Source organism: Canis lupus, chromosome 16 (assembly GCF_048164855.1).
Source record: "Canis lupus baileyi chromosome 16, mCanLup2.hap1, whole genome shotgun sequence".
Taxonomy (NCBI): Eukaryota; Metazoa; Chordata; class Mammalia; order Carnivora; family Canidae; genus Canis; species Canis lupus.
In genome coordinates, this window is record NC_132853.1 from 18,384,419 (window position 1) to 18,410,476 (window position 26,058).

The following is a 26,058-nucleotide window of genomic DNA, read 5'->3' on the forward strand; positions in this document are numbered from 1 at the left end:
CAGGATTGGGGTTACCTTGATGGGGGAACAGACCCTTGGCACCAGGCAGTTGCTAGAACTCTCATATTCCTCTGCCATAGCTTTTAGATGATCTCTGGGGCTCTTTTTTTCGAGGGAGGTGAAGTGGGCAAGGACTTGAGAGCTGACCTATTGGAAGAGCTGACACGGGATGCCTGGGTGGCTCAGCGGTTAAGTGTCTGTCTCTGGCTCAGGGTGTGATCCCAGAGTCCCAGGATTATGTCCCAAATCAGGCTCCCTGAGTGGAGCCTGCTTCTCCTTCTGCCTATGTCTCTGCTTCTCTCTCTCTCTGTCTCATAAATAAGTAAAATCTTAAAAATAAATAAATAAATAAATAAGGAAGGGCTGATGCTTATGCCTACGCTGTGCACCCTGGAGTAGCCTGCAGAGGGCGTCCCTGGAACTGCCCCCCTCCCCGGGGCTCCTGCCCAAACTCCTAAGGAAAGTGCGCCTGCAGCCAAAACCAAGGATCTTCCAACAACATGCTGCTGAACCCAGTGAGCTGGCTGTGCTTAGCTCCCTGGGGTTCCTCCACTGTAGGCCTGAGGGGGAGAAGTGGAGCCTGGAGCACTTGTAAAGCAACTCGCATGATGGCTGATTGTGAGTGTTGAGCATGCTCCCCACTTCTGGACGGGGCTGAGGATCTAGCTGCATGTTTCTAACATGCTTACCAAGACCTGAGCCATCTCCTCCACACAGCCCGGAGCTCTGTGAGGGCCAGCTGTCTCCACCTGCTTGTGGATGTCCCCCCAGCCCAGTGCACCTGGGGGGTCTGAGGCCTGGGTCAGTACCCCCTCCAAACCTCTTGTGGCCAGGACCAGGGCCTGGGCAAGCACTGGATCTGAATGGGTGGGCTTGACCACGTGTAGAAAAAAGCAGGCAAAATGGAATGGAATTGATAGAACCTCTTCCCGGACTCCTCCTGCCAAACCTCTCCAGGACCTGCCTAGTTCTGAAGCCTTACACTCTTCCTGGGGGAAGATCTCTCTCCTTCTGCATTAAAAGATGAATGAGAAGATGCAACCACTTCAGACTGGCAGTCACTCACAGCCAATATGGAATATAACACTGGGCTCTTTCCCACCTCCCCAAAGCTGAGAGTGGCTAGACGATGGGGTCAGTGGGAACATGTTCAGGGGCACCAGGAGAAGGGAGATAGGGCAAGAACATTCCTCTTCACCCCTTGGCACCCCTTGCCAGCTCAGGATTTTTCTGTTTCCATTGATCAGAAACCTGGCAGCTAGCAGGTCATGTCCTGGAGCCTTGGAGGGGATGGGCCACACTGCCAGATGCATCTGTGCAGTCCTGTCCCACCTTCCTTTTCTCAGCCCTGCTCACCCTGGAGGTCAAAGTCGGTGAGCGAGGGGTTGATGGCATCCAGGTCAGTGCCAAGGTCTCCATCTGGCAGCAGGGTGTCATGCATGGTCTTGGCCGGGGAAGGCTCAGCCAGCAGCTTGGCACTGTGGCTGGGTGGGGTGTTGGCAGGCAGAGGCGAGTCCTGGGGGGTGCCTGGCTGGGCCCGCAGCTCAAGGCGCCCATCTGGTTGTGGGAACAATGGCTGCGGAGGTCCAGGAGGGGCCAGGCCCGGTGAGAGGTGTGAATATGTCTGCCCATAGCAAGAGGGGACGTGCCCCCCAAGTAGGTCCTGCAGGGGGTTCTTGCCAGGAATGGGGCCCGAAGCTGGGTGGATTGGATGCAGTGGCTGGGAGAGCCCCACTGGAGGGGCCAGGGGTCGGATGGGGCCTGAGCCTGCCAGACCCAGGGGTGGGCAGGCCATCAATGGGGAACCCAGCTTCTCCCTCTTCTCTCCAATGAGGCTGTCCAGCTCTTCTGAAAAGGCCCAAGAGAAAAGAGAGAGGGATACCATGAGAATTCCCTTTCCCCACAATCTGTCCCCAGCCTTGGAACCACTCAGGCTACTCTCACTAATCAGTTCACTAGCTCAGCTTCTCTCCCTCTCTCCCTCCCTGCCACCCAATTCCTCCCTCCTCCCCGCCCTGCACCCCCCTCAGCTCCGGGGCACCCTGGGCCCTCTCTTGCATTGCCCCCTCAGCCTCTTACCTGGCTTGGCCATGCTCTTGCGCACAGCAATAGGGTCTTTCCTCTTCCACTTCTGTAGCTCCTCCTGCATCTTGTCAATTTTGGCCGGATTGAGGGCCCACAGGCAGCCTTTGCGAGAGGAACTGCCTGATTTGTTCTCCACTTTCTCAAAGCACTTGTTAAGAGACAGGTTGTGGCGAACAGAATTCTTCCAGCCGTCAGGCGCTGTCTGCCAGAGCAGAGCAAGACAAAGTTCAGGCCAGGGTCAACAAGCCTGAGCCAGGTCTGGGCTCCAGAAAACTTCTTTGTCCTCTGGACACAGAACCACCACCCTTTCTGGGGCTTGTCATCCTCCTCAGCACCCAGCCCATGCTTGGTACCCTTCAGTGGTGGGGAAGGGGCAGGCAGGAACCTTGACTACAAATTATTTTCACCTAAAATCTGCCTTCAATGCCACCCCCACCTCTGGCTGACCCTTCAGAGGATTATTGGGATGGTTCATAAAGGGAGGGCTGGTTCCTCCTCTGGAGTTGGACCAGTGCCCCTGGTTTTCAGGCTGTGCTAGGACCCCTCACAACTCTCAGGTCTCCCCAAGGCCAGCTTTGGAATGGGAGGAAGCTGAGGAATGCTCCTTTCCTGGGTCTGCCTCATCCCTGCTTGAGCAAACTCAGGAGAAAAGAAAAATGGATGAGGTTGTATTTGGATGTGTGCACATGTTGCTCATATATTGTGTGTATATGTGTGTTTTGGTTGGGGGGGGAGGGATAGCTTGCCTATGTGTACGTGTATGTGTACGCATGTGTCCCTGAGTATGTCTCCTTGGTGTAAGCTTGTCTCCTGTGTGGGTCTGTGAATTCATTTGAGTGTGAGGATGTTTGTGTGTGAGAAAGTCTCTCTGGGTATGTGGGGGTATCCACGATTGTGCATGTGTGTGTGGGTGTGAATGTTCACATGAGGGTGCCTGGGAGGCGTGCCCGGGTGGGGAGGCCAGCCCTCAGGTGGGGAGTGGGGGGGGCTCGTGCCAACAGAATAAACACCCATTAGGAGGCCTGGTCATACCACCAGTGCAATAATTGTACCCAGGGAGGGTTGTAAAAACCATTAGGCTGACTCAGTTGGGTGAGAGGTGGCGGCAGGGGTGCCAGTGGGTACCCCCACCCCCCCTTCCAGCTCTGTTCCAGCCTCTGTGATAGTCCTGGGCCCAGCAGGGTTACGGGCAAAGCATCTGCTCCAGCCAGTGGGGCCCCCATACCCTCACCCCCTGGTCCCTTTTCCCTTTCAGCCTGCAGTTTCTGCATAATGAGGGGCGGCCACTCCCTCCTCCCCAGCTCCCTTGCCCCAGGGAGCAGCCAGGCTGAATCACGCCCAGCAGAACTGGGTCCCAATGCCAGCGTCACTGCAAGTTGCTGGCAGGAGCTGCTGGAGCCTTTCTCAGGGGGCAGCTGGCCTGGGGCTGGGGGCTGGTTGAGATGACCCCCAAGGCTCGCAGGGTCATAAGGAGGGATTCTGGAGCCACCAGACTGGTCAGCTGGGGATTCACCGTCAACTCCCACAACAGTTCCTACTAGAAGTCCAGGCAGTGTCGCCTGATGGGCAGAGTTAATGTGCACTGGGCCTTTTTATAGGCCCATAAATCTGTGACTTTGGGATGCCAGGGCAGCCCCCGCCCCAGCCACTTCCTGTTTGGAAGAAGGATGGTCAGCACTAATAATTATGTCCAGTGGCTGGACACTTCCCCAGTCCCACATCCCTGACTCATGGGGCTACAGGACGCCCACCTCAGCTGCCTTGGGCATGAATGCCACCTGCCCCAGGGTCCACTCTGTTTTTACCCAGAAAAATGACCTTCAAATGAAGAGTGAGTGATAAAGGGGACAGGGGATCTTTGAACTAATTCCTTAGGTAGGTGAGAGGGGAGCCGTCTGAGTTGGAAGGAATGTATGTGCCAACTGGTTCAACCTGACCATTTTACAGATTGGGAAACTGAGGTCCAGGGAAGAAAGAGGCTGGCCCTAGATCACACAGGAGGCAGTGACAGAGCCCAGACTCCAGCTCTGTCCCCTTATTAAGGGCCCTGCCCAGGTCACCCTATAGTGCTGGCTTCCCCATTGGGGCCCGTCCCATCCTCACAGATGCTTTCTCTCTGAAGTCAAATGTAAACTCAAGAGTGAGGGAGTGATGCAATTGGCTAAGAACAACAACTAGAACCAAAAAAAAAAAAAAAGTTGTTAGACCTCTTCACTCTTCAGCCCCATAAAACAGGGATTACACGGCTCCCAGAAAAAATAATTAAGCCAGGAAGATGAGATGCAGGGAGGGGCTGGGGGCCAGGCCGGGAGTTGGCAGGGAGGAATGGCTGAGAGGAACAGGGCAGGGCCCTCACTTCCTTCTCTCTGGCCTGGCCCCGTGAAGCCCTATAGAGGACCCTTCACAAGCTATAGGGCATAGGGAGGGTCTCGTCTCTAGATCTGTTGGGATATAGGGGCAGCCCTGGATGCTGGCTTTGATGCTTCTCAAATCCCAGAGACAACTCTCCTCCCTCCTCCTCTCCCTTCCAGAATCACTGGTAGAAAGATGACCATACTTTTCCATTCCTGGCCAGACCACTCTGGTCATCTTGCCCACTCCTCATTTGATGGCAATGCAGCAAGTACAAACTTGTTTGAGTATCAGCTTCAGATTATCCTCAGGTAGGACAACTGAGAAGAGAGTGGGGGCAAAATCCCCCTACTGGCAGATGGAGATGAGTTCTGGACCTGGGCCTCAGCATCTACCTCCTGCCTGGTTAGCAGGCAAGATTATCTCCACCAGGGTCTGGACCTTGGAGAAGACACTCCTCACACACAAGCTCTGATCTCTGCCCCCACCCCCAAAGAAGAGGTCTGTGCTGGAGGGTATGGGGGCATGCAGAGAAGGGAGGGAAGCGGTTGATGTGTGAAGCCAAACAGCTTGAGCCAACAGCCGATCCCCTCTGTTGTGTGCCCTTGAGTAGGTGGATCACCCCTTCTGATGTGTTTGCCCATCTGGAGAGAAGGGCATCTTTCCTGCCTCTAGTCCAGTAGAGCCCTCAGAAGCCCCCTCAGTGGATGAGAGGAACTAGATACTGTACTTGGGAAGGTCAAGTGAGCCACCCAGTTCCCTGGGACACTTGAAGACCATGAAGCCCACACCCCGCTTTCTGGCAGAACTGCCGCTGAGCCTGCCACCCACAGAGGCAGATCTTAATCTCTCCCTGGAAGGCAGCGGGTTCTGTGGTCCCAGGATCCCATGCCACCCTGGCTGGCTAGCTCTTACTCAGATTCCTCTAACCCTACAGCATCCTGGGGCCAGGGGTGGGGATGGTCTCTCAGTTCTTCCCAAGCTCTTCCTCTCCACTTGGGATAGGTGGATGATTCTTGAAGCCTATCTGGGCCGACATGTCTGCTTTCCACCAGCATAGATCTGACTCCTGGACTGCTGTGTAACCTCGGCGGAATGACCTAGGACTTTTTGAAGTGGAGACAAGAGGATGCATGGAGGAGGCAAACCCTCTCCTGGCTTTCACTCTGACCCTTGCTCTGCCTTCTAACTGAACCCTTTGGCTCCAGAGAGGCCTGGATAGCCCAGGACTCGGGGTGGTAAGATTAGGGTGGATCTTGGGCTCACCTTGAAGTAGGGAAAGTGCTCCGTCATGAAATTGTAGATCTCGCTGACAGGAAGGCTCCCAGTTTTACTGTTCTTAAGGGCCATGAAGATGAGGATGCTGAAGGCAGAGAAAACTTTGAGAGTTTGGACTTCTGAGCAGGCCGGAAGTCTCCCCCTTCCCACTCCACCTGCCCTGGCTGGAGTAGTTGAGGAGGAATAAACTGCTGGAGACTTAGGTGAGAGGCTCTATAAGGTTGAAAGGAGGAAGGATGAGAAGGTGTCTACTGACGTTGGGAATTACTGATACACAAGGGTCTTGTGGCATCTGAGAGGCCTGGGTTGTCATACTGGCTTGGCCACTCACTGGCTGTGTGACCTTGGGTGAGTGCCTTAACCTCTCTGAACCTCAGTTTCCTCAACTTTGAAGTAAGGAAAGTAATAGCTACCTCAGAGTTGTGAGGATTAAGGATGATGCCTAGAACATAGAAGACACTCGTTAAATGGAAGCCATCATTACCAGCCAGGCCCCAGCCAGTTGCACACTGTCAGACAGCAAGGAAGGGAACTAAGTTTTCTTGAACCCCTACAATGTGCCAGGCGTATTCTCTCACTTAATCTTTCCAAAGGCCCGAATATGGCTGTTCCTTTTTTTTTTATTTTAACAGATGAATAGAGGCTCAGAGAGATTGCCTGAGACTTCACAGCTAGTGAATTTTAGATTTTATTTATTTATTTGAGAGAGAGAGAGAGAGGGAGAGAGGGAGAGAGATAATGAGCTGAGAGAGGGGCAGAGGGAAAAGCAGACTCTATGCTGAGCAGGCGAGCCTGATGCAGGGCTCAATCCTAGGACCCTGAGATCATAACCTGAGCTGAAGGAAGATGCTTAACTGACTGAGCCACCCAGGTGCCCCCATAGCTAGTGAATTCTAGAACCTCGACTTGAACTCAGTTCTGTTGGACTCCAAGGATTGGGTGTGCATCATCATCCTGCCTCCCCCAAAACTCTTCTCCATGCTTCTGGCTGCTGTTTGCCTTCCTTTTCCTTCCCTGAGCTTGCACTGGCTAATGACCTGACCCCATGTGGGGCCTGGCACACAGGAGGTGAAGCCTCACTGTTAACTGGATGAATGAGGGTTCAGGTGGGAAGGTCTCTTAGAGGCATTGGGTGTTGCAGGCTTGGGGCTTACAACCCCAGCTCCAATCTTGCAGGTGGTGGACCCCTGAGCTGTGTCTGCAGGCCTCATCCCTCACTTATTTCCAGCAGAGCTTTGGGGTTGGGTTTCTCTCTGTATCTAGGGGAAAGGGACGGGGAAGGGGGCGAGCATCCCTCCTAAACTGTCAGTCCCAGGCCCTGGGCCCCAGGAGGTTAGAGCTTAGGGGACCCATCACAGGGCACCAGCCCCTGCCAGGTAGAGCCACTGACTTGGCTCCCCAGGGTCAGACAAAAGGTCAGATGTGATCTAGTCCATCTGCCTGCCCCCATGCAGGAATCTCCTCTCCAGCATCCTCTCAAAACCTACTGGGTATGACTTCCATTTTCTACCATCACCTTATATACCTTGAGGATTCCATGCCTCATTTTCCCCACTGGTGCTCTTACCCCTCTTCCATCCACCCCAGGGGGACTGAGAAACTTACCTGTAGGAGTAGATGGGTTTGGGAAAGAGGGGCTGGTGCCCATCAGTGCTGGCCTGGGGTGCGATCCGCTGGTACGGATAGTGTGAGGAGCCCAGGTACGGTATGGGATAGCTGCCACCACCTGGTGAGTACTGTAGAGGTCAAAGGGGCAGAATGGTTGCCATGGTAACCAGTCTTTCCCAAGATGGTGGTGCCCCCCCCCCCACTTCATGTACATCCAGAGGGGGAGCTGAGGCTAGATTCTTCTCTCCCTGGTTATGAGCTCCAAAAGCAGAGCCATCTGAATCTGAGGGGGCTGGCTAAGGGTGTGGACATCTGAGAGACTCTGAGGAGATCCACATTCCCAAATTTGGGATCTCAGAGGCCTCAAAGTGCCTTTCTTCCAAGCCATCTAGGTACTCTGGTTGCCATGGTGATGGGGAAGCATCCTGGCTGGGCTAGAGAGTGTGAGGTGCTCCAGGCCTCCCCCACATTTCCTGGAGCAGCTGGGTCGGAAGTGGGGTGTCCAGCCTGGGCGTTCGTTTGCTGGGCACTGCCACCTTTTATGAGTTTCAGTGGCTCTTTGAAAGGGCTGGTCATGGTGGTGGGCAGGTGGGGGTAGGAGGTGTTTTTACGGCAAAGGGAGTGGCTGCGGTGCCAGGGGTGGTGTTTTATGGGGGCAAAGGGGGTAGAAGACTCTGACTCCCCCATCTGCTCCAGGCTGAAGTGTTCTTTCCAGGTCACCCGAGAGACACTTAGTACCTGAGTCACCCTCTTTGCAGGCTCTATAAAGCCCTGGGTGCGGCCATCTTGTTCGGGGGGTGGGTAGGGGGTACAGAACTCAGAAAACAATCAAAGCAGGGCTGGGCATGGTGAGGCCATTTAAGGTCTGGCAGCCCCTTAACCTTGCTGTGGCTCAGGCCCTGATGGGCCAGGCTGCCTCAGGGACACCCTCAAGACCTTGAGCCGGATGGCTTTAGCCATTCCAGCTAGGCTCCTCATGGTGGCAAGGATGATGCCTCACGTGCTCCCTCTGGTTCCCTCCATCCCCCGCCCCAAAGCAAGCAGTCTGACCACCTCCCCCACTCCCCCCCACGTGCCTGCCTCCCTGGCTAGGGCCAAGATCAGGGCCAAGGCTAAAGAGCTGGGAGTGGAACCTGCTCCACAGGCAGGGCCTGTCTCAGTGCCAGGCTGCAGGTGGATAGAGCTGGGCTCTGGGCAGCCACTTGCTCTGTCTTGCCCAGTGACTCCTGGGAGCTGCCTGGATGCTCTGGGGCTCTTTTCTTTCTCTTTTTAAAAACCTGCATCCCATGCCAATGCGGGGCGATTACTTGGGCATCCTGTCCATGTCAGGGGAGCTGAGGCTGGGCAGTGGGGTGGAGAAGAGGGAAAGGGCCAAAGATGATGGGGTCTTGGAGGCTTCCAGGTGGGAAGGCCCCTTCACTCTAGGCCTGCTCCCACCCTGTCTAGGTGAAAGGGAAGTTTGGGGCCAAGGCTACATAGCCAGACAGTGGCTGACCCAGACAGGAGCCTGTTGTTCCCTTTCTGCTCAGTCTTGTGTGTCGCCCCACACACTCCTTTTCTCTTCACCCCTGCCTTTGTCTGGCTCTCCTCTTCCTGTTCTTTTTTGGTTCATGTCTGAACCCTGTCCCAATCTCAGCCCCACTCTCTTTCCTGAGACTCTCTGTCTAAGACTGTTGGATGAACCCCACCTACTTCTAGAGAAGGGAAATTGCTTCCTTCCTCATTATCCCCTGGCCCCCGACCCTAGGTGGATCCTGGACCTCGGGCTGCCCCTACCTGCCATTGCAAGTGTGCACAGTCATGTACACGCCCACACACCTCACACCACGTAATATGCTGAGGCCCCAGGGATGCATGCCCACCTGCCTCTGACCCACCTGGTGGAATGGGGGCTGGGAGGGACAGTACATGTGCTGCAAGGGGGGCTGGTAACAGTACATCCCAGGACCAGTCTCCAGAGCTGGGGGCTTGACCTTGACTTCTGACCCCTGCTGGAAAAAAACACAGATGACCAGGTGGGACCTTGATTTTCTTCCTCCCTCTCTTCTGTGGCTTGAAAGTTACACAGAAGCAACCTCCACTCTGCCTCCCCCAAAGCTTAGTCCTGGAGAACAAATGGAGAACAGAGAAGGTCAGGGATTTTCCTGGGGGAGCCAGGGCTGGAATCGACAGTACTCCCTACCCCTCCACCTCACTTCAGGTGAGAGGCAGAGGCCGAGCTGTCCAGAGGAGTGGGGGAGATTTGACAATGATCACAGTGAGGTTGGGTAGGGTCAGAGATCCCTCTGGAATAGCACAAGAATATAGTGCCTGATCCCACTCAAACCTGGCTGGGGCCCACTTGGTTCAGAGCTGCTGAACAGGTCTGTGGAGGACATCTGGAAAAGGTTAGTGTTCTAGAATTCCCACTGCGGGGCCACAGTAAGGGGAGCACAGGAAGTGGTCAGACTGGTTGGCCCAGCTGGTGACCCAAGCCCTGCCACCTCCTCCTCTGCAAAGCCCAGGGGAGCTCCAGCAGGCTCCTGGGAGGGGGCTGATGAGTCCTCTCCACTTTGTCTCCTGGTCATCCTCAACTCAAAGGCCTTTGCTCTCTGATCCAGGGAGTCTACCCAGTTGCTGGTCTGCTTGAGTCCCATGGCACTATTTCACCCAGGCACAGGGAATCTGCAGCTGCTACTGGCAGAGGTGGCCAGACTCTGGCTTCCTGAGGTCATGAGGTCCACATGGAGCCTCTGGAATCTAGCACTAGTCAGAAAGATTGGACAGCTAGGTACTGGAAGGTTAAGAAGGAGGTAGACCACTCTTCCTGAGGTTCCCAAGGGCCCTTGGGAACCAGCATCTGGGCCCAGAGGGTCAAATCAACAGTGACCTCTTTCTGGATGTGCCCTGGGGTTGCTGATGCAGAGATAGCCACCATCATAGAATCTCAGGCCCGGAAGGGCCGTTGTCCAACCTCCTCATTTGGAAGATGATGGGGCTGAGCCCACTGAGGGGAAGTGATGTGTACAAGGTCACCCAGTGAGTTGACTAGCAGCTGCAGTTTCCTGGGCCTGAGTTCCTTTCCACTGTGCAGGGGGAAGGGAGTGAGCTCAAATCTTAGCCTCACTTCCTACAGGCCAAGGGACACCTTGGGAAAGTCACTTGACCTCTATGGAACTTCAGTTTCCTCATCTGCAAAATGGGGATAGTGGGAAGTCTTTTGAGGGTTGCTGTGAGGAGTAAGTGGGGGTCCTTGAGAGGAAGCATCTGGCACAGTGCTCAGGAACTGGCACTGGGTGGACATTTGGGGAAGGCAGCAGCTAATACGATTGTGCCCTCACCATGAACAGCTGTCATGTTCAATGGACCTGAGGAGAAGCCATCAAAGGACTCCAGTACCAAGAGTCCCTGTCTTGGTCACACCTGGTAGGTACCCAACCCCTTCCTTATCTTCCAAGCCTGGGAATCAGGCTTTGTCTGGGGTGGCTTGGGGATGGAATGGGAACCTGTGTGAAAGCAAGAGGTGTGGAGAGCTGGTGGGCATCTTAAGTAGGCACAACCCAGGCTGAGCCCGCTCAGTGCTCACTACCTCAGGGATCTCCAAACTTCCCTTTAGCTTTCCTCTTCCCAAGGCAACAAGACTGTGAGGCTGGTCCTCTTAACCATTTTTTCAGATGAGGCTCAGAGAGGTTAAGTGACTTGCCCAAGATCACACAGTGTAGGTATGGCAGTGGAAGGGCATGTTGACCTTCCAAGGTGCTTTCAAGGTATTTCTATGAATATACACAGGCTACATTCTGGGCAAAGAATGGGGCCTGGAAGCTCTCTCAACCATGTACGCTGATGCTGGAGAGGGAACCTTGTGCTCTGTGGCTCCTCCCTAAACCCTCTCTCTAGGTCTCTGGAATGTGTTTTTCTTCTCACATTTACATATGGGCGGGTAGGTCTGGCTGGGGATTCTCTGACACTTAAACAAATAGAGAAGTCACACACTGGAATCCTGACTCAGGAGCCTCTGGGAAGCTGCCAGCTTCCTTAGACTGATCTGCCTCCCCCACTCCACCCCGTCCATGCTCGTGGGGGGGGGGGGCGGTGGGGGGGGGGCAAGTCAGCATCCCCTCCCCAGCTGACTTGGAGGCCAGAATGAAGTCGAGACCCCAGCTTTCTGAGCTTGCCACTTCCCTGGCACACTGACCCTGAGTGAAAGGTCTGAGAAGGGAAGGTGGAGTTTGATCTCAAAGGACTCATTCTGGGAACTAGGACCCCTGGGGGGTAGATGGGATGCCCACCAGCCACTGGTACTCACCAGGACTTGGGGGCTGTGCTCTTGGCTGGGGTAGGGGAGCCCGTTGCACCAGGCCTCTGCTGAGAAGCCAGGCAGGAAGGCCTCAGCCTCCCCAACATCCACGGGGATCTCCTCGAAGGCCTCCAGCGCCCCTGGGGTCTTAAAGGAGTGTCCATCGAGGGCCAGGGCAGTCTGGGCCTCGGGGAAGACGTCCTCATGGAAATGCCGCTTGTAGGGGTGGAAAGGCCCATGGCTGCCCTTGAGGAAGCGCCCAGGGCTGCTTGCCGGGCCCTCCTCAAAGCCGAAGCTGGGGTACTTGTCTGAGGGCGAGAGCCGGAAGGGGCCCGGGCCAGGGCCGGCTGGGCAGTGGACTTGCTCAGGGCCTGGTGATGCGACGCTGGGGCTCTGTGGGGGCAGTGAGGCTGCCCTCTCTGGAGGGCCGTCGGGCACAAATGATGAGCAGCTGAAGCCGGCAAGCTTCTGGGATGGATAGAGGGTAGAGAGCCTGTGAGTAGAGGCTGGACCAGGACCCTACTCTGTGCTAGGGTAAAGGGGTCTGCGGCTGAGCTCTGGAGGGCCCCCAAACAACCGAGGAGACATAGACCACCCTTGGAAGCCCTAATCTGATGAGGGCACACTGCTCCTAGATCTGAGGTACCCCAAGTCTGATGGATGCACAGTGCTGCCCTAGCCCCAAACTGAAGGAATCAGCAGAAGCCTGTATCCGAGCACTGCTGGATCTTGGAGTCACTGAGTACTTGGTCACTGGTGGAAGTGACAGGGCAGATCCCAGGAGGTCCCTGGGGGTGGGGGTGACTGGTCCAGCAGCTGCTATGCAGTCCTCAGGCCAAGGCACCCAGGTACTTACGTTCTGTGGAGCAGGGGAGCCTGGGAGGCCCGGTGCCTGCATGAGGTCCCCCTGGGGCTCGCCCTCCAGTCTGGTGGGGCCGGTCAGTGTGGCGTCAGACTGCGGCGGGAGTAGCGACACCATCACCCAGTCCTGGCCTCGAAGAAAGTCGGCTGTGATGAGAGTGAGGACCAGGGTCCTGGGGTGACCAACCCCAAGTTCACCTCCTCCATTCCCACCCTATCCCTGGGCTGGAACCTTCACTCCAGCCAGACATCTGGTGAGGCACAGAGAGACAGACAGACAGACAGGCAGATAAACAGGCAAAGTGAGAGAAACATCAGAGACAGAAGGAGGCAGATAAACAATGAGAGACAGAGGAAGAAACCACAGAGAGAAGGCTGGTGGGGAGAGTGAGCACCACCCCTCCCCCATCAGCCCCCAGCCCCAGGAGGGAGAGTTGACTGCTCTGGAGCTCAACTGCAGATGATTCCCTGGAGACCCTGCCTCTAGCCCCGATCTCCCCAGTGAGGGACTGGGCTAGGTGACCATGGTGAGCAGCCTCTGCTTGGTGGCTGAGCAAGTGGGTGGTCCTGAGAGAAGAGGAGCTGGAGAGAGAGGGTCAAGCCCAGGCCTAGGGTGGGAGTTATCCTCATGCTGCAGGGGACCCAGCTCTCCATAGAGGCTGGGCCTGTGGTGCCACTTTAGGAACTGGTGGGACCAGTGTGCCACTGGGGACTTGAAGGGACCTGGTTGCCTGGTGGCCCTGTGAGCCTGGCATGGCCTCTTGCCGCCTCCAGACTGCATCTAGTACCTATGACCTTGTACAGGCCACTGACCTTTTAAAAAAAAATTTTTTTTAAGTAATCTCTACACCCCCCATGGGGCTTAAGCTCATAACCCCTGAGATCAAGGGTCACATGCTCTACCCACAGAGCCAGCCAGATATCCCCCAGGCCACTGCCCTTTCTTTTCTTTCTTTCTTTCTTTTTTTTTTTTTTTTTTTTTTGCCACTGCCTTTTCTGAGCTTTGGTTTCACTATTTGAAAAACTAGGGGGCTTGTGGTAGATGATAGCTTAGGGCCCTTTCTGCTCCGATCTTCTAGAATTACAGAACTTTGTCCCCAGCACAGCCCAGAGGTTGAGAGGAATTAGCTCTAAGCCTTTTCTTGCTACCTGTGTTAGGGAAGCTCTCTGAGCTCCGACACCAGCATCTACAGAGCAGGGAGAGAGGTAGGGCCTCCCGCATAGGGATGCTCTAGTAAATGAAATCACGCATAGGAAGCATTTTGTACAGCGCCTAGCACACGGTAAGTGCTCAATAGATGCCGGCTCTCGTTGTTGATATCATTATTAGTACGGCCTTACTAGTATCATCCTCAGCTGTCTGCCTTCCTTCTCCACCACCTGCAAAGGGCAGTTCCTCTTGAATGTACTCCTCTTTGCCAAGTAGTCTCTGATAAAGACCTCCATTTGCTGAGGGCCTGCTCTGGGCTGGCTGCTGTGTGAACAATTTGGAGAATTTTCTCATTGGTTTGTCAGAACAAACCGGGAAGAAAGATACATTATTAACCCCACTTTATAGTTGAGGAAATTGAGGCTCGGCAGGGTTGCATGACCTGCTCAAATCACATAGCTAATCCTTAACAGAGTCAAGACTCAAGCCCAGGTCTGTTGGCTGTACCCCCTTAAGGTTTCTTCATTTGGTGGGGGGGCCAGAGTGGGTGTGGGCTAAGCTGGGGTGTCAAGCAATAAGGCAAGCATGAGGTTCACCCTTACCCCTCCTCCCTGAGTTCTCTACCAAACAGATCAGGATAACCATGCATTTCCCAGGCCCTGCTCTCCCAGGAGCTCTCCTGGGACCCCATGGGGCCCAGCCTGGGGTTGGCACGCCATTGATAAATAAACTACCTCCTCCCTTTGTTTGGGGGTAATGGGGACAAGGAAGGGAGGGCATTTGCCCAAAGCCCATCAGGGGATCAATGGGGGAGGGGGGCTAGTAGCTGGGGGTTTGGGGGTGGGGCCCGGCCGGAGGCTCTCCTGCCACTACAAGAGTCTCTACCGCCCCTTCTCCATGTCCCAGCACCCGCTCACTCAGCAATGCTAAATGTGGCGTGACCAGGGAAGCACCGAGCTGGCCGTAACTGGACACCACAGGGGAGCAGGCATGGGGCCCGAGGTGCGGGGCAGCCCATCTCTGGCTCCGCATGACTGCCCGCCTGGCCCCTGTTCCCCGGACAGCTCCAGGACAGCTGGGGCTTGCCTGCCACGCCTGGATCTGGCCCAGAGCTGCTTTCCCAAGCCTTCTCCAGCACCTCCAGGGGAAATGCGGGGGGCCCTTTTCCCCCATGTCTCACACTTTGTAACCCATGAGGCAATAGTTGCTCCTCTCTCTGGAGGCAGGATAGTATATGGATAAGAGCAAGGGTTGCAGATTTGGTTTGACTTGAGTTTGAGTCCAGACTGTGTCACTTCCTGGCTGTGATTTTTTTTCTCTTCTTTTCTTTTTTTCTTTTAAAGATTATTTATTTATTCATGAGAGATACAGAGAAAGAGAGACATAGGCAGAGGGAGAAGCAGACTCGGTGCAGGGAGCCCAATGTGGGACTCGATCCCAGGACCCTCATGACCTGAGCCAAAGCCAGATGCTCACACACTGAGCCACCCAGGTATCCCTAGCAGTGTGATTTTGAAGCAACTGTGTAATTTTTTGTATCTTGCTTCTCTGATAAATAGGGCTTGTGGACCTATCTCACAAGATCGTCATGAAGGTTAAGAGAACCAATGCAGGGTCCTGGGATCAAGTCTTGCATCAGTTCCTCATGGGGAGCCTACTTCTCCCTCTGCCTGCGTCTTTGCCTCTCTCATGTGTCTCTCATGAATAAACAAATAAAATCTTTTAAGAGAGAGAGAGAGAGAGAGAGAGAGAGATAGCCAATGTGTGTAGGATGCCCAGCACATAGAAAATGCTCAAGGGGGATCCCTGGGTGGCGCAGCGGTTTAGCGCCTGCCTTTGGCCCAGGGCGGGATCCTGGAGACCCGGGATCGAATCCCACGTCGGGCTCCCGGTGCATGGAGCCTGCTTCTCCCTCTGCCTGTGTCTCTGCCTCTCTCTGTCTGTGACTATCATAAATAAATAAAAATTAAAAAAAAAAAAAAAAAAGAAAATGCTCAAGGACGCATGTCATACATTGGCCTTATTGGCCAAATGTGGCTGTGGCCTGTGACTCCAGACTCTAGTTTCCCTGCTGGTCTTGCAGCTTCGGGTCTGGCAGATCTGGGGAGATAGGCCAGTGACCCCCAGGTGGCAGCTGTCCCTTCTACCCCTGCCCTCTATGCCTGGCCTTCACTCAGCCTGGCCTCAGGGGGCTGAGACCCCAGCTCTGCCTCTCTGAGAGGTGAACCTGAGGAGGCCTCTTTGAGTCCCAGCGTGGGCTGCACATCCTGCTGAGGGTCTGGCCTTCGGTGAGGGCCCCCTGAAGCCTCTGGCTCACCCCCATTCTTGTATCAGCCTCTATGTCCCAGGACATCATCTGGAGCCCTGGTTGACTTCCAGCATCTCAGAGACCTTCACCATAGGCTTTAGTTCACACACAGACATGACTTTTACACTTTGACTCGGCCAAACTACCATCCCCCTCTTCCAAGCCCCACAGGGATAGGATTAAAACCAGGGAGTCTATACAGAGCTCAGAGGCCCACCTGTCCATTTGCACTGAGGATGCAGAAGCCCTGGAATGGCCCTCTGAGCAGGGTTTCCTCTGGCTTGGTTTTAGAGATGGCAACTCCTGATTCAGTGGTACTCCCCTGGTCACCCCAGCCCAAACTCTGGTTTATGAATGAGGAGAGGAGGCCCGGAGAAGAAGTGCAGTGACTTGCTTAAGACCACACAGCTCCTGAAACAGGGGGTCCTCTACCAACTGCATTCAAAAGGGGCCAAGCAGTGGGGCTCTGACTGATGTATATGAGGGGCTCCTGTCTAGCACAGGGAGGAGCTCACTGTAGGGAGAAGGGGGAGGCTGCCTTGGCCCCAGAACCCTTCCTGGAGTAACCAGCAGTGCCCTTGAGGTTGGATGATCTGGCTTAGAAGCTCCAGAGTCAGGATTGGGTTTGAATTCCAGAAACTGTGACTTTGGTTGGGCAAGGTGCTTCACTTCCTTCCCTGGGCCTCAGTTTCCTCATCTGTAATAGAGGGCTAATAATACATACCTCTCTGGAAGCTTAGATGAAATATTGCTTGTAAATAGCTTAATGCATAGTACATGCTCAATAAATAGTAGCTATTAGTAATAATTAGCAGTGGGACAGAGTTAATTGAAAGCATGAGCTCTGGGGGTGGGGGAAGAACTCCCCCCTTGGTTTCCATGACATCATCCTCCTGCACTGGCAGAGGCTAAACTTCCCTCCTCTTGACTTTCTGACCTCAGACACAATTCCAGCTATTCTCATGTTAAAGCCAGTGTCCGTAGAAACTCCCAGGGAAGGTAAGGGGCAGGGAGGGCTACTCTATTGCTTTGGATCGCTCAGGAGGCTTTGCTAATGGCTCCAGTGTCCTAAGGCTGGCAACCGCATTCAGAAGGAATTTTGAAGTCTAACCTCTATCCTACCTGCTTTCATTCTAGGGAATGTGATGGGATGTGTGTGTGTGCAAGTAACAGCAAACCACATGGGAGGTTCAGTCAGCTCTCCTTTCTCAGATCCCAGGAGCTATGAGAAATGGCTCCCCCGACCCACAGCCTGCCCCCTTCCTGGGCTGGAGCTAGGCTAGGCCTCTCAGTGGTGGACTGTGCCCTGGGGTCCCTTCAACTGTCTGGACGATCGTCCTCACAACTCTACATCTATAAAGCACTCTGCAGTTTACAAAGTCTGCTCATTTGTTCTTCCTTTGCCCCAGAGATTAACAGGCAGTGGTGTGCTGGAGACAGCTACTGTGGGCTTCAAGAGCAACTGGGCCCATGGGCCCACCTCTCTCCAGTTCCTCATTCAGTCAAATCAGTCTGGACTGGCCATGGTGTAAATACTTACCCAGGGACATTAGTAAACACTACAAATCAGAGCCTTTTTTTTTTGAGAGCTGTTTGGTGGACATTGGTCAGCACACCACCAGTAGGGGAGCAAGGTCATTAACCCCATTTTTCAGAGGAGAAAATTGAGGCCCAGAGAGAGGAAGTGACATGCCCAGTGCCACACAGCTGAAATTAAAAATCACATCTCCTGATTCTTAGGTCACCAGAGCCCAAACACACCCCTAAACACACACATTCCAGAGTGCAACCCTGACAAAAAAGGAGCTGAAGACCATTTCAGTAACTTGGCATCCATGACACTTGGAGAGTTGGAAGGCAGGGATGGGGATGGAAGAAGTAGACTTAGTTTTCCCTGGAGTCAGAGAGAAGTCAGAGCAGAGTCCCTGCTCCCTAACCTGGCTGGGGAGCACTATGGGAAGACATTCTCCAGAAAGCATGACAGCAGAAGCAACCAAGAGCATTATGGAATCCTTGCTCTGTACCCTTCTCATAAACAACCAGGCCCTGTGCTCCTCTACCCAGCACATCTCCCCACCTCTGAGACTCTTCTTCTAGTGTTTAGGACTCAGGCAGAAGGGGCCATCTGGGGTTGAGGGCTGGGGGACACCCTGTTTGCTGGTTGTGTGACCTTGGCCAAGTCGCATCCTCTTTCTGTTCCTCTGTTCCCTTATTTTTTTTTAAATATTTTATTTATTTATTTATTCATGAGAGACACAGAGTGGGAGAGAGGCAGAAACACAGACAGAAGAAGAAGCAGGCTCCATGCAGGGAGCCTGACGTGGGACTCGATCTCGGGTCTCCAGGATCAGGCCCTGGGCTGAAGGTGGCACTAGACCGCTGAGCCACCAGGGCTGTCCCCTCTGTTCCCTTATAAGTACAATGGGGGCTGGGACCATTTGCCTCTAAATTTGCTGATACGGGTCCTGCGGAGGTGTACATGTCCCCAGAGCTGTCAGCAGGGCCCTCACCCTTGCCCTGCCTTTAGGAGGGACCTCCCTGAGGACATCCTCGAGGGGACCAGGACCAGCTGGGTGAATTCTTATGTCCCAGAAGAGTATTATCATCCTCATTGTATAGACGCGGTTAACCCGACTTACCCGAGTTCACCCAGCTACCAAACTATGCCTGCCTCCTAGGATTCAGACAGACTTCAAAGCCAAGGTGCTTAACCATGACACTACACAGCCCCAGCTCAGCAACACCTCTGGAAGCCAGAGCAGTGGGTCAGGGACCACGTGGGAGATTCCCTTGGGAGGGTCTGTTGCTGGGTCCTCTGTGGGCAGCTGAGTCACAGAGGACACGGAGGGCCCTGACCGGGCTCCCTGCACGCTCCCTCCCACCAGGCAGCCTCCTGCCCGCCCTTTATGAGAGAGGTGGAGATGGTGCAGTTCCGCCTTAATGGTTTCTGTCACTGGCTGCGGCAGCATGTTTTATGAGGGGTGGGGCCCGGGGCCTGGTGCTGCCTGTGGCCCCACCCGGGGCTCCGCCTGCCCGGCCGCTGGGAGGGGCCCCCCTGGAGCAGCTCAGTAATTACCTAGTTGGGGGTGCAGGGAAGGGCCCAGGGGCTGCTCCTGAGCCTTGTGCACCCCAGGATACGGGAGTCTGAGTGTGCCGAGAAGGAGGGAACTTCTAGATCCTTTCATCCCATCAAGGTTGGGGGTTCGAAAGCTAAAGTTCTGGCCCCCCTGGCTCTTCACCCTGCCTCAGTTTCAGGAAAAGGGTCAGGTGCCCCTGCCCTGAGATCTGATTAAAGTGCTTTGAGAGGCAGCTAGGGACAAACAGGCAGGGGGCAGAATGGAGCAGAGCAAAGAATGAAGAGCAGTTGTCCCCCAAATCCGAGCCACAGACACCTGCAGCGGAGCCATTCCCATCTCCCTAAAACAGAGCTCTCCCGGAAGCCACTTCAGCCATTCCCTTGTTTTTGGAAATAGACTGGTCCTACACGATCCCTCAGTGTGCCCATCCTGATAAAGCACTTGAGCCATCTTCCATGTCTGGGGCTGAACTGGAAGTTCTTCCAGATATCTGACCTTAATCTCCCTTGTCATCTAGTCCTCCTGCCCTGTTCTGCCTGCCAGCCACCAAGGGACCCTCCAGAGGCTAGTAAATGGCAGTGGACTCATTCCTTCTCCAGGGTAGGTCCCAGCTCTGCTGTGGATGCCTGACTCCAACTGCTTCCTATTTTCCCACTCTCCTTTGCCCTGCACCCCTTCCTTTCTGCCACCCCTGGCTACCTCCGGACAGCTTCCTATCTCTCCAGCCCAGCCCAGCCCCAGCCCCAGCCCCAGCCCCAGCCCCAGCCACCCAGCTCTGGTCCCAGAAGAGCTGAATCCAAGCACTCACAGTGGGCTCGGGGCCATGGCCACCATCACAGCTTCGGGGAGTCATTCAGCCCAGCAACACCCAGGGAGCCTCCATCAAGGTATAAATACTCCCACATGCCTGGACCGGCCCCCTGCCTGAGGGCTGGGGCGGGGTTGCCTCCCCAGGCCAGGCTGGCAGGTCACATGCCCCATAAATGCCACAGGACCACAGGCCCTTCTCAGCAGCCCTGGGGAGACCAATTGGGGCCTGACCTTCCTGGATAGATGGACGATGGATGGATGGATGGATGGATGGATGGATGGACGGAGTGGACAGATTGATGAATGGACAGATTGGTGGGTGGACTAATGACTGGATGGAAATCAAGACAGTTGGATAGATGGACAGATGGACAGATGGATGAATGGATGGGGACAGATAGGTAGGTATCCTTGACTTGTCTGTTCATTTGGTAGACGGGAAGGAAGGGATGCTTGGTTTTAAGGAAATAAGGAATGCTACCCCTCACATTTCCATCCATCCCTTTCTGAGAAACACTTACCAGGACCCCTTTTCTCCTAGAAAAGACTGTCCATCTAGTCTGAGGGATTGGCTCTACTGGGTTCTCTCTGCTCCTTAGCTTCCCCTTTCCAGAGACCTAAACATCCCAATCCAGAGATCTTTTGCTCTTACTCTTAGGGATCATTCATGGTCTGCCTTCTCCTCCCTCTTGCCTACTCTGGAGCCCAGGCTCCGAGGCAGTGAGCCCACCTCCAGATCTTGCTCCCAGAAGCAAGATCAGCTTGCTCTCCAAGGTTACCAGGAAGAGCCAGAGCAAAATTCTCAATTCCAAGAACATGAGCCTTTTAGATGGGCAACTCCCCCGAGGGGCCCTTCACTCTGTACCTTCCCCCAGGGGTTTTTAAAGGCATGATGGGGATCCCTGGGTGGCGCAGCGGTTTGGCGCCTGCCTTTGGCCCAGGGCGCGATCCTGGAGACCCGGGATCGAATCCCACGTCAGGCTCCCGGGGCATGGAGCCTGCTTCTCCCTCTGCCTGTGTCTCTGCCTCTCTCTCTCTCTGTGTGTGTGTGACTATCATAAATAAATAAAAATTTAAAAAAAATTGTAAAAAAAATAAAATAAAATAAAATAAAGGCATGATGGTTCTGATGGTGAGCACAGGTTGAGGAAGAACTTGTATAGACAAAATGACCCTGAACCACTGGGGGCTTGACTAGACAGCTGAGCTTCTGGAGGGTGGGGACTTCTTTCCTGCTTAATCCTCCCAGGGGGACAGTGTACAGAAAGCAGTGGTCTGAGGCCCCAGACACTGACTTCCGGAGAAGCAAGTTCCTGCTAAACCTCAGTCTGCCCAGTTCTGAAAGGGGCCAAAGAGTGGATGATGAGGTGGGGAGTGATGGAAGGAACAGGAGGATTTTTCACAGATTGTGAAATCTGGCCTCATTCTCCCTTACAACAAGACAGCCATGCCACAGCCGGTAGGAAGGTGAAGGAATGGGCCAGGGGATGTGACTACATTGCTAGCCTCTGAGCACCCATTAGCTCTATAGCCCCTGTCTGGAAGTCCCCCGTAAAGAAGTCACTTGGCTGAACCAGTGGTCCCATCCCACCTCCTGCGGGCTGCATTCATAATCAGCCACGGAGCTCATTGGCTGTGGTGTGATTTGCAGCTGAGGATTTGAGCTGTGAGACCAGTAGGGATGACTAGAGCCTTGCTTTATCCCATCCCTTAGCCTGGCATTTATCTCAGAAGCCCCTCGCTGCCCTGCCAAGCCCCCCTGTTCCTTTACAGGGAGTCCTTCTGGCCAAGGACTCCAGAAGCGTCCTTTCCTAGCTCTGCCATCAGCATGGGCTATGGGGGATCATATTTGTCATATATACCTCATCTGGCCATTCTGGGGACTGAGTGAGAATCAAAATGGTCAGAGGAAGATAAACATGCTCCTGCCTCCTTCCCTGAGGTCCTGGGCCCATGGGATTTCAGGAAAGGGTTGGTGGCTGACATCTGCCCCTTCAACCATCTGCCCTTCCTGGGGTGTTCCCCAGGGGGTAGGTCAAGAGTGCTCACATCCAGTTGGTGGGCCCCTCTTTGCCTGCCCACCTTAGTGGATGACTTGGGAGCCCCCCATCTCCTGGGCCAGGGGTCTCTTGTGCTCTGTACATATTATTTTCTGAAGGCCTGCTCATTATTACCAGTCTATTATTATGGGTATTGATTCTGCCACCACTACCAATAATGCGGATCTAGTACCAAATACACACTGGTGTGGCCCCTCCCCCTCATGTCACCCTGAGCACGTGTGAGCACAGACAGGCAGTAAGCCAACTGCTTGAATTTACCAAACTGGAGTGAAAAGAGCACCGGAAGGCCCTCCCACCCAAGTCCCTCTCCCTTTGACAGGTGGGGAAGCTGAAGGGATCCCAGAAGGGATTGCTCTCTGCTATGCAGGGATCTGGGCACTAGCCCTTCCTGCAGGCATCTGGGTGAAGCTGACTGAGTCTCTACTTATTCCCTTGTGCATCTGAGAAGGATACCAAGATCTGGTACGTTCTGGTCCACCAGAAGCCCATCTGGCTTCTGGGCTCCAGTCCCTACCTTTCCTCCCTGAGCATCACTGGGTCCCTCTGGGCTTGGCATTATCATCTCAAAGAACTCTCTCTCCAAAACCCTTCTCACCTCAGAGAGGTTGGGCATGCTCAGGGGGAAGGCTCAGAGAGGTGGAATCTCCTCTCCAAAACCACATGCTCTGTGGGGCCCAATGTAGGCTCCAGTCACCTCTCTCTGAAGGAGCTGGGGACATCTCTGGCAGTGAACACTGCTGCACTGGTTCTGCTAAGATCACTCTGGCGTGGGTGGCTCAGAGGTTGAGTGTCTGCTTTTGGCTCAGGTTGTGATTTTGGGGTCCTGGGATCAAGTCCCACATCAGGCTCCCTTGCAGGAGTCTGTGTCTCTGCCTCTCTCCTCTGTGCCTCTCATGAATAAATAAATAAAATCTTAAAAAAAAAAATCACTCTGGCTCTGCTAAGTGGAGTCTGATCATTGGGTTTTCTAAGCGTGGTGATATGTGTCTATGTGTGTGTGTGTGTGTGTGTGTGTGCGCACGCGTGCATATCCTTGAGCACATCCTATGCCTTCCAAGACTGATGGACTGGTGTAGTCTGGGACATGACTATGGAATTTACAAGTGTAGGTGGAATCTCCAACTGTCTCCGGGCGATCCAGTTCCAGGGACACGCCCCATTCTAGGTGTGTGTATGTGTGTGTGTGTGTGTGTGCATGTGTGTTGCTGCCCAAGCTGGCTGTAGTTTGTCAGAAGCAGTAGTTTCAGGCCAGAGGAACAGGGCTTAAAGTTGACTGATTATGCATCTTCCCATGAACAGGGGCTGGAAATGAGGGTCAGATGCCCCAGTGGGCTCTCTTGGTGCATCCAGGGGTTCTTGAGGGGTGCCCACCCCCTGGAGCTCCCAGAATAGCCATGAGAGCAAGGGTTCCCTTTTCTCTGTGACTCACAGCTCGTTCTCGAGTCAAATTCCTTGAGTGATCACGATTCAGCTAATTCTCTCCCCGGCCCCATTAATCTGAGCTGAGTAAGCAAGAGCCACAGGGAGGGTAGAGACCGGGGGATGCTCACGACAGCAGTCATTCCTAAACAACCTGGCAGGCCTTCTGTCCATCTCCCTCCTTTGGGCCTGGCCATGCTTAATTGAATTGGTTACACTTGTGGCTCCCCCTGCCAAGAAAGGTTGCCACTACCTACTTTTGGATTCCTCTGGGCATGTTTCTCCGTCTTCCCTCTTCTACCTGCCACCCACCTGCATGTAGAGAGGTCCACCTGGTCATCAGACCTCAACTCATCTTGTTGCACTTGATCTCATTTTTGCTGTTTGGCCAGTGTCCAGCCCTTAAGACCTGGATAGGATCAGGAAGTAGAAAGCTTCTCCGGGGATGACCCCATCCAGTCCTTTTTGTTCTAGTGGTATTGCTCTAGGCTTTTTCTAAATACTGGGAGAGTGTGGAGGACAAAGCAGGACCTGACTGGGGCGATGATGAGGGGTGTTGGACTTTGAGGGAGATCTCTGGTGGTGAATGGAGAGATCCGTTCTGGGGAGGTGAGGATGGAAGATGGTTTTGGGGCTGAGGATGGAGGTGGGGCTGAGGAGGTGAGGTAGAGAAGGATGGGATTGTGGAGATGAGGGTGAAGTTGGGGATGGGGTTGGGGTGAAGGGGTTAGGGATAGGCTGCGGGTTGAGGTTGGAGATGAGCACGGAGATGGAGGAAGGGGCAATAAATCAGAAAGACCAAAATTATTCAGGGATGTTTGATGCTTCTGAGATGCACTCTCCCAGAGGTCATCTTGTCATTTCCCTGCTCCTGGGCATGTTGCCAGCCCAACCACACCCATCCCAGATCAATGGTTGCCTCCGCACTCAGGAAACCACCTCCTGTGGTCACACAGTCCAACCAAACTCAATTTATGATACTGAAACATGTCATGAAGTCCCAATGTCAATCTCTCCTGCTGCAGAAGCCAGTCTCAGCTTGCTGGACTCCCCCTGCAGGCCTAGCAGGGATGGCGGGCTGTGACTAGGAAACAGAGAGGGGAGGACATGTCTGCGGGACCCCTGTCCCTGCAGCCCTCTGTAATTGGGGAGTCAGGGGAGACGGGCAGAAGTGGCTCCCAACCGCCCCACCTCAGTAGAGTATGGAGCTGAGAGACCAATGGAAGGGCAGAGGGGCCTTCCTTCTGCCCTTCCCTGTACGTAAGGTCTCAGGACACTTCAGTGTGACTTAGTAACAGTCACTATATTGACGAGCCTCGTGGAGGCAGTGGTGTTCTGCGGATCCAGGAAGACTCAGGCTGAAGGAGGGAGCCTAACATCAGGAAGGACTTCCTGGCTGGGAAGTCAGAGCTCATGGGAAGGGGTGCTACGTTGCTCTCTTAGAAGGCAGATGGGACTCCCCATGGGGGCTAAAGAAAGGCCCTCCCTGAGACCAGGGTATAGGTGGGGGGGCTGGCACATGACAGCCTCCCAGAAGGCACGTGTCCCTTGTGAGCTTCTCCCTAATCTTTAAGTTTGCCAAGCCTCCTCCCCCTCCCATGATGAACAGCCAAGGCTGTTGGTAGGGGGCAATGTGGGCTCAGTTTGTGGATGAGACAAAGTTGGGGGGATGGGAAACCCCCCTCATCTTGTCCTCCTTTTCCCGACAGCAGAATTGAGAGGATTCTGGGGCTTCCTGAGCCCCTGGGAAATAAAGTCCTCTGAGAACTCCCTGGCATTCCCGGGAGAACAGGTTCCTGGCCCTGGGAGGTGAGTGAGGCGCCGGGCCTGGGGGGGCAGCATGCCTCAGCAGGCCCTGGAGCCCAGAGCTGAGCTCCGCAGAGGCAGCACGGGCGGGGCCGGGCGGGGAGCTGGGAGGACAAGAGCCTCTCCTTGTGGCACCTTCGCCCCTAAGGATCCCGAGCCGCCCCAGCCCCAGCCTTCCTGACTCTGGCCCTGCCTGGCCCACCACATGAGAGAGGGTCTGGGACAGGAGGTGCTGCAACCCCTCAGTTGGGGATGGCCTTCTACTGCCTGCGTCCTGTGGGTCAGGCAACGACCCAGGTGGTAAAAGGGCCTGAGCCAGCGCCTATTGGGACAGGGTTGGAGTACAACGCCATCCACCCACTATACCCTCAGACCAGCCCAGAGGAGCTGGCTTTCATTAGTGGGGGAAGGCCGAGGCGATGGGTTAAGCAGACCTGGACTCTGCAGCAGTGGAGACTTCATGACTTCGAGGGAGCTGACCAAGTGTCCTCCTGCAGGATTAGCAAAGTGAAGAGGGCAGCCCTGCCTGGCAGGGGGAATAAGTGGCATAGAGTCAAGGAGATGGGTGAAGTGACTTCTCTGGGATGCGCCCTCTTCACCCAGGTCCTTTCCTGCTGGCTGGCTGTGCCCGGCCACAACGCACACACAAACATACCCTCCACACCACCATACCCCCCATGTCTGTAGGTGCAGAGAGAAGAGGCAAACACGCCTACTTGTTAGAGTCTGTGCTTTATCTGACTTACTTCTTTGGACATTTAGGGAGGGCCTGGGGGACTCCCTGGGGAATGCCAGAACCTTACCTGGTGGGTAGCGGGTGGGGAGAAGCTGTGGGAGCCAGAGGGTGCTTCCTGCCATGCCAGCCATTTCCCTAAGGGCCTTTGCTTCCCAGACTCCCAATTCTAGGCTTCAAGGGTCGTACAGCTACCTTCCTATCCCAGGTCTGCTCACCAGGCTTCTTGATT

At 54.6% G+C, this 26,058-nt stretch overlaps 1 protein-coding gene and 1 long non-coding RNA gene across 2 annotated transcripts in view; one reads left to right on the forward strand and one right to left on the reverse strand.

Moving 5' to 3' along the window:
• FOXN1 (forkhead box N1) overlaps positions 1–26,058 on the reverse strand; it is a 28,495-nt gene that overhangs the window by 1,624 nt on the left and 813 nt on the right. The window contains exons 2-8 of the mRNA XM_072779349.1: positions 12,456–12,607; positions 11,609–12,067; positions 9,201–9,314; positions 7,321–7,451; positions 5,704–5,800; positions 2,080–2,287; positions 1,357–1,848 (exon numbers count right to left, since the gene is read on the reverse strand). Of these exons, the coding sequence (XP_072635450.1) occupies positions 1,357–1,848; positions 2,080–2,287; positions 5,704–5,800; positions 7,321–7,451; positions 9,201–9,314; positions 11,609–12,067; positions 12,456–12,578 (1,624 nt within the window). The 5' untranslated portion in view covers positions 12,579–12,607. The remainder of the gene's footprint in view (positions 1–1,356; positions 1,849–2,079; positions 2,288–5,703; positions 5,801–7,320; positions 7,452–9,200; positions 9,315–11,608; positions 12,068–12,455; positions 12,608–26,058) is intronic.
• LOC140606228 (uncharacterized) lies at positions 7,507–17,232 on the forward strand. The gene is made up of 3 exons (XR_012008599.1): positions 7,507–7,715; positions 10,653–10,728; positions 17,056–17,232. It is a non-coding gene; the product is annotated as an uncharacterized lncRNA (long non-coding RNA).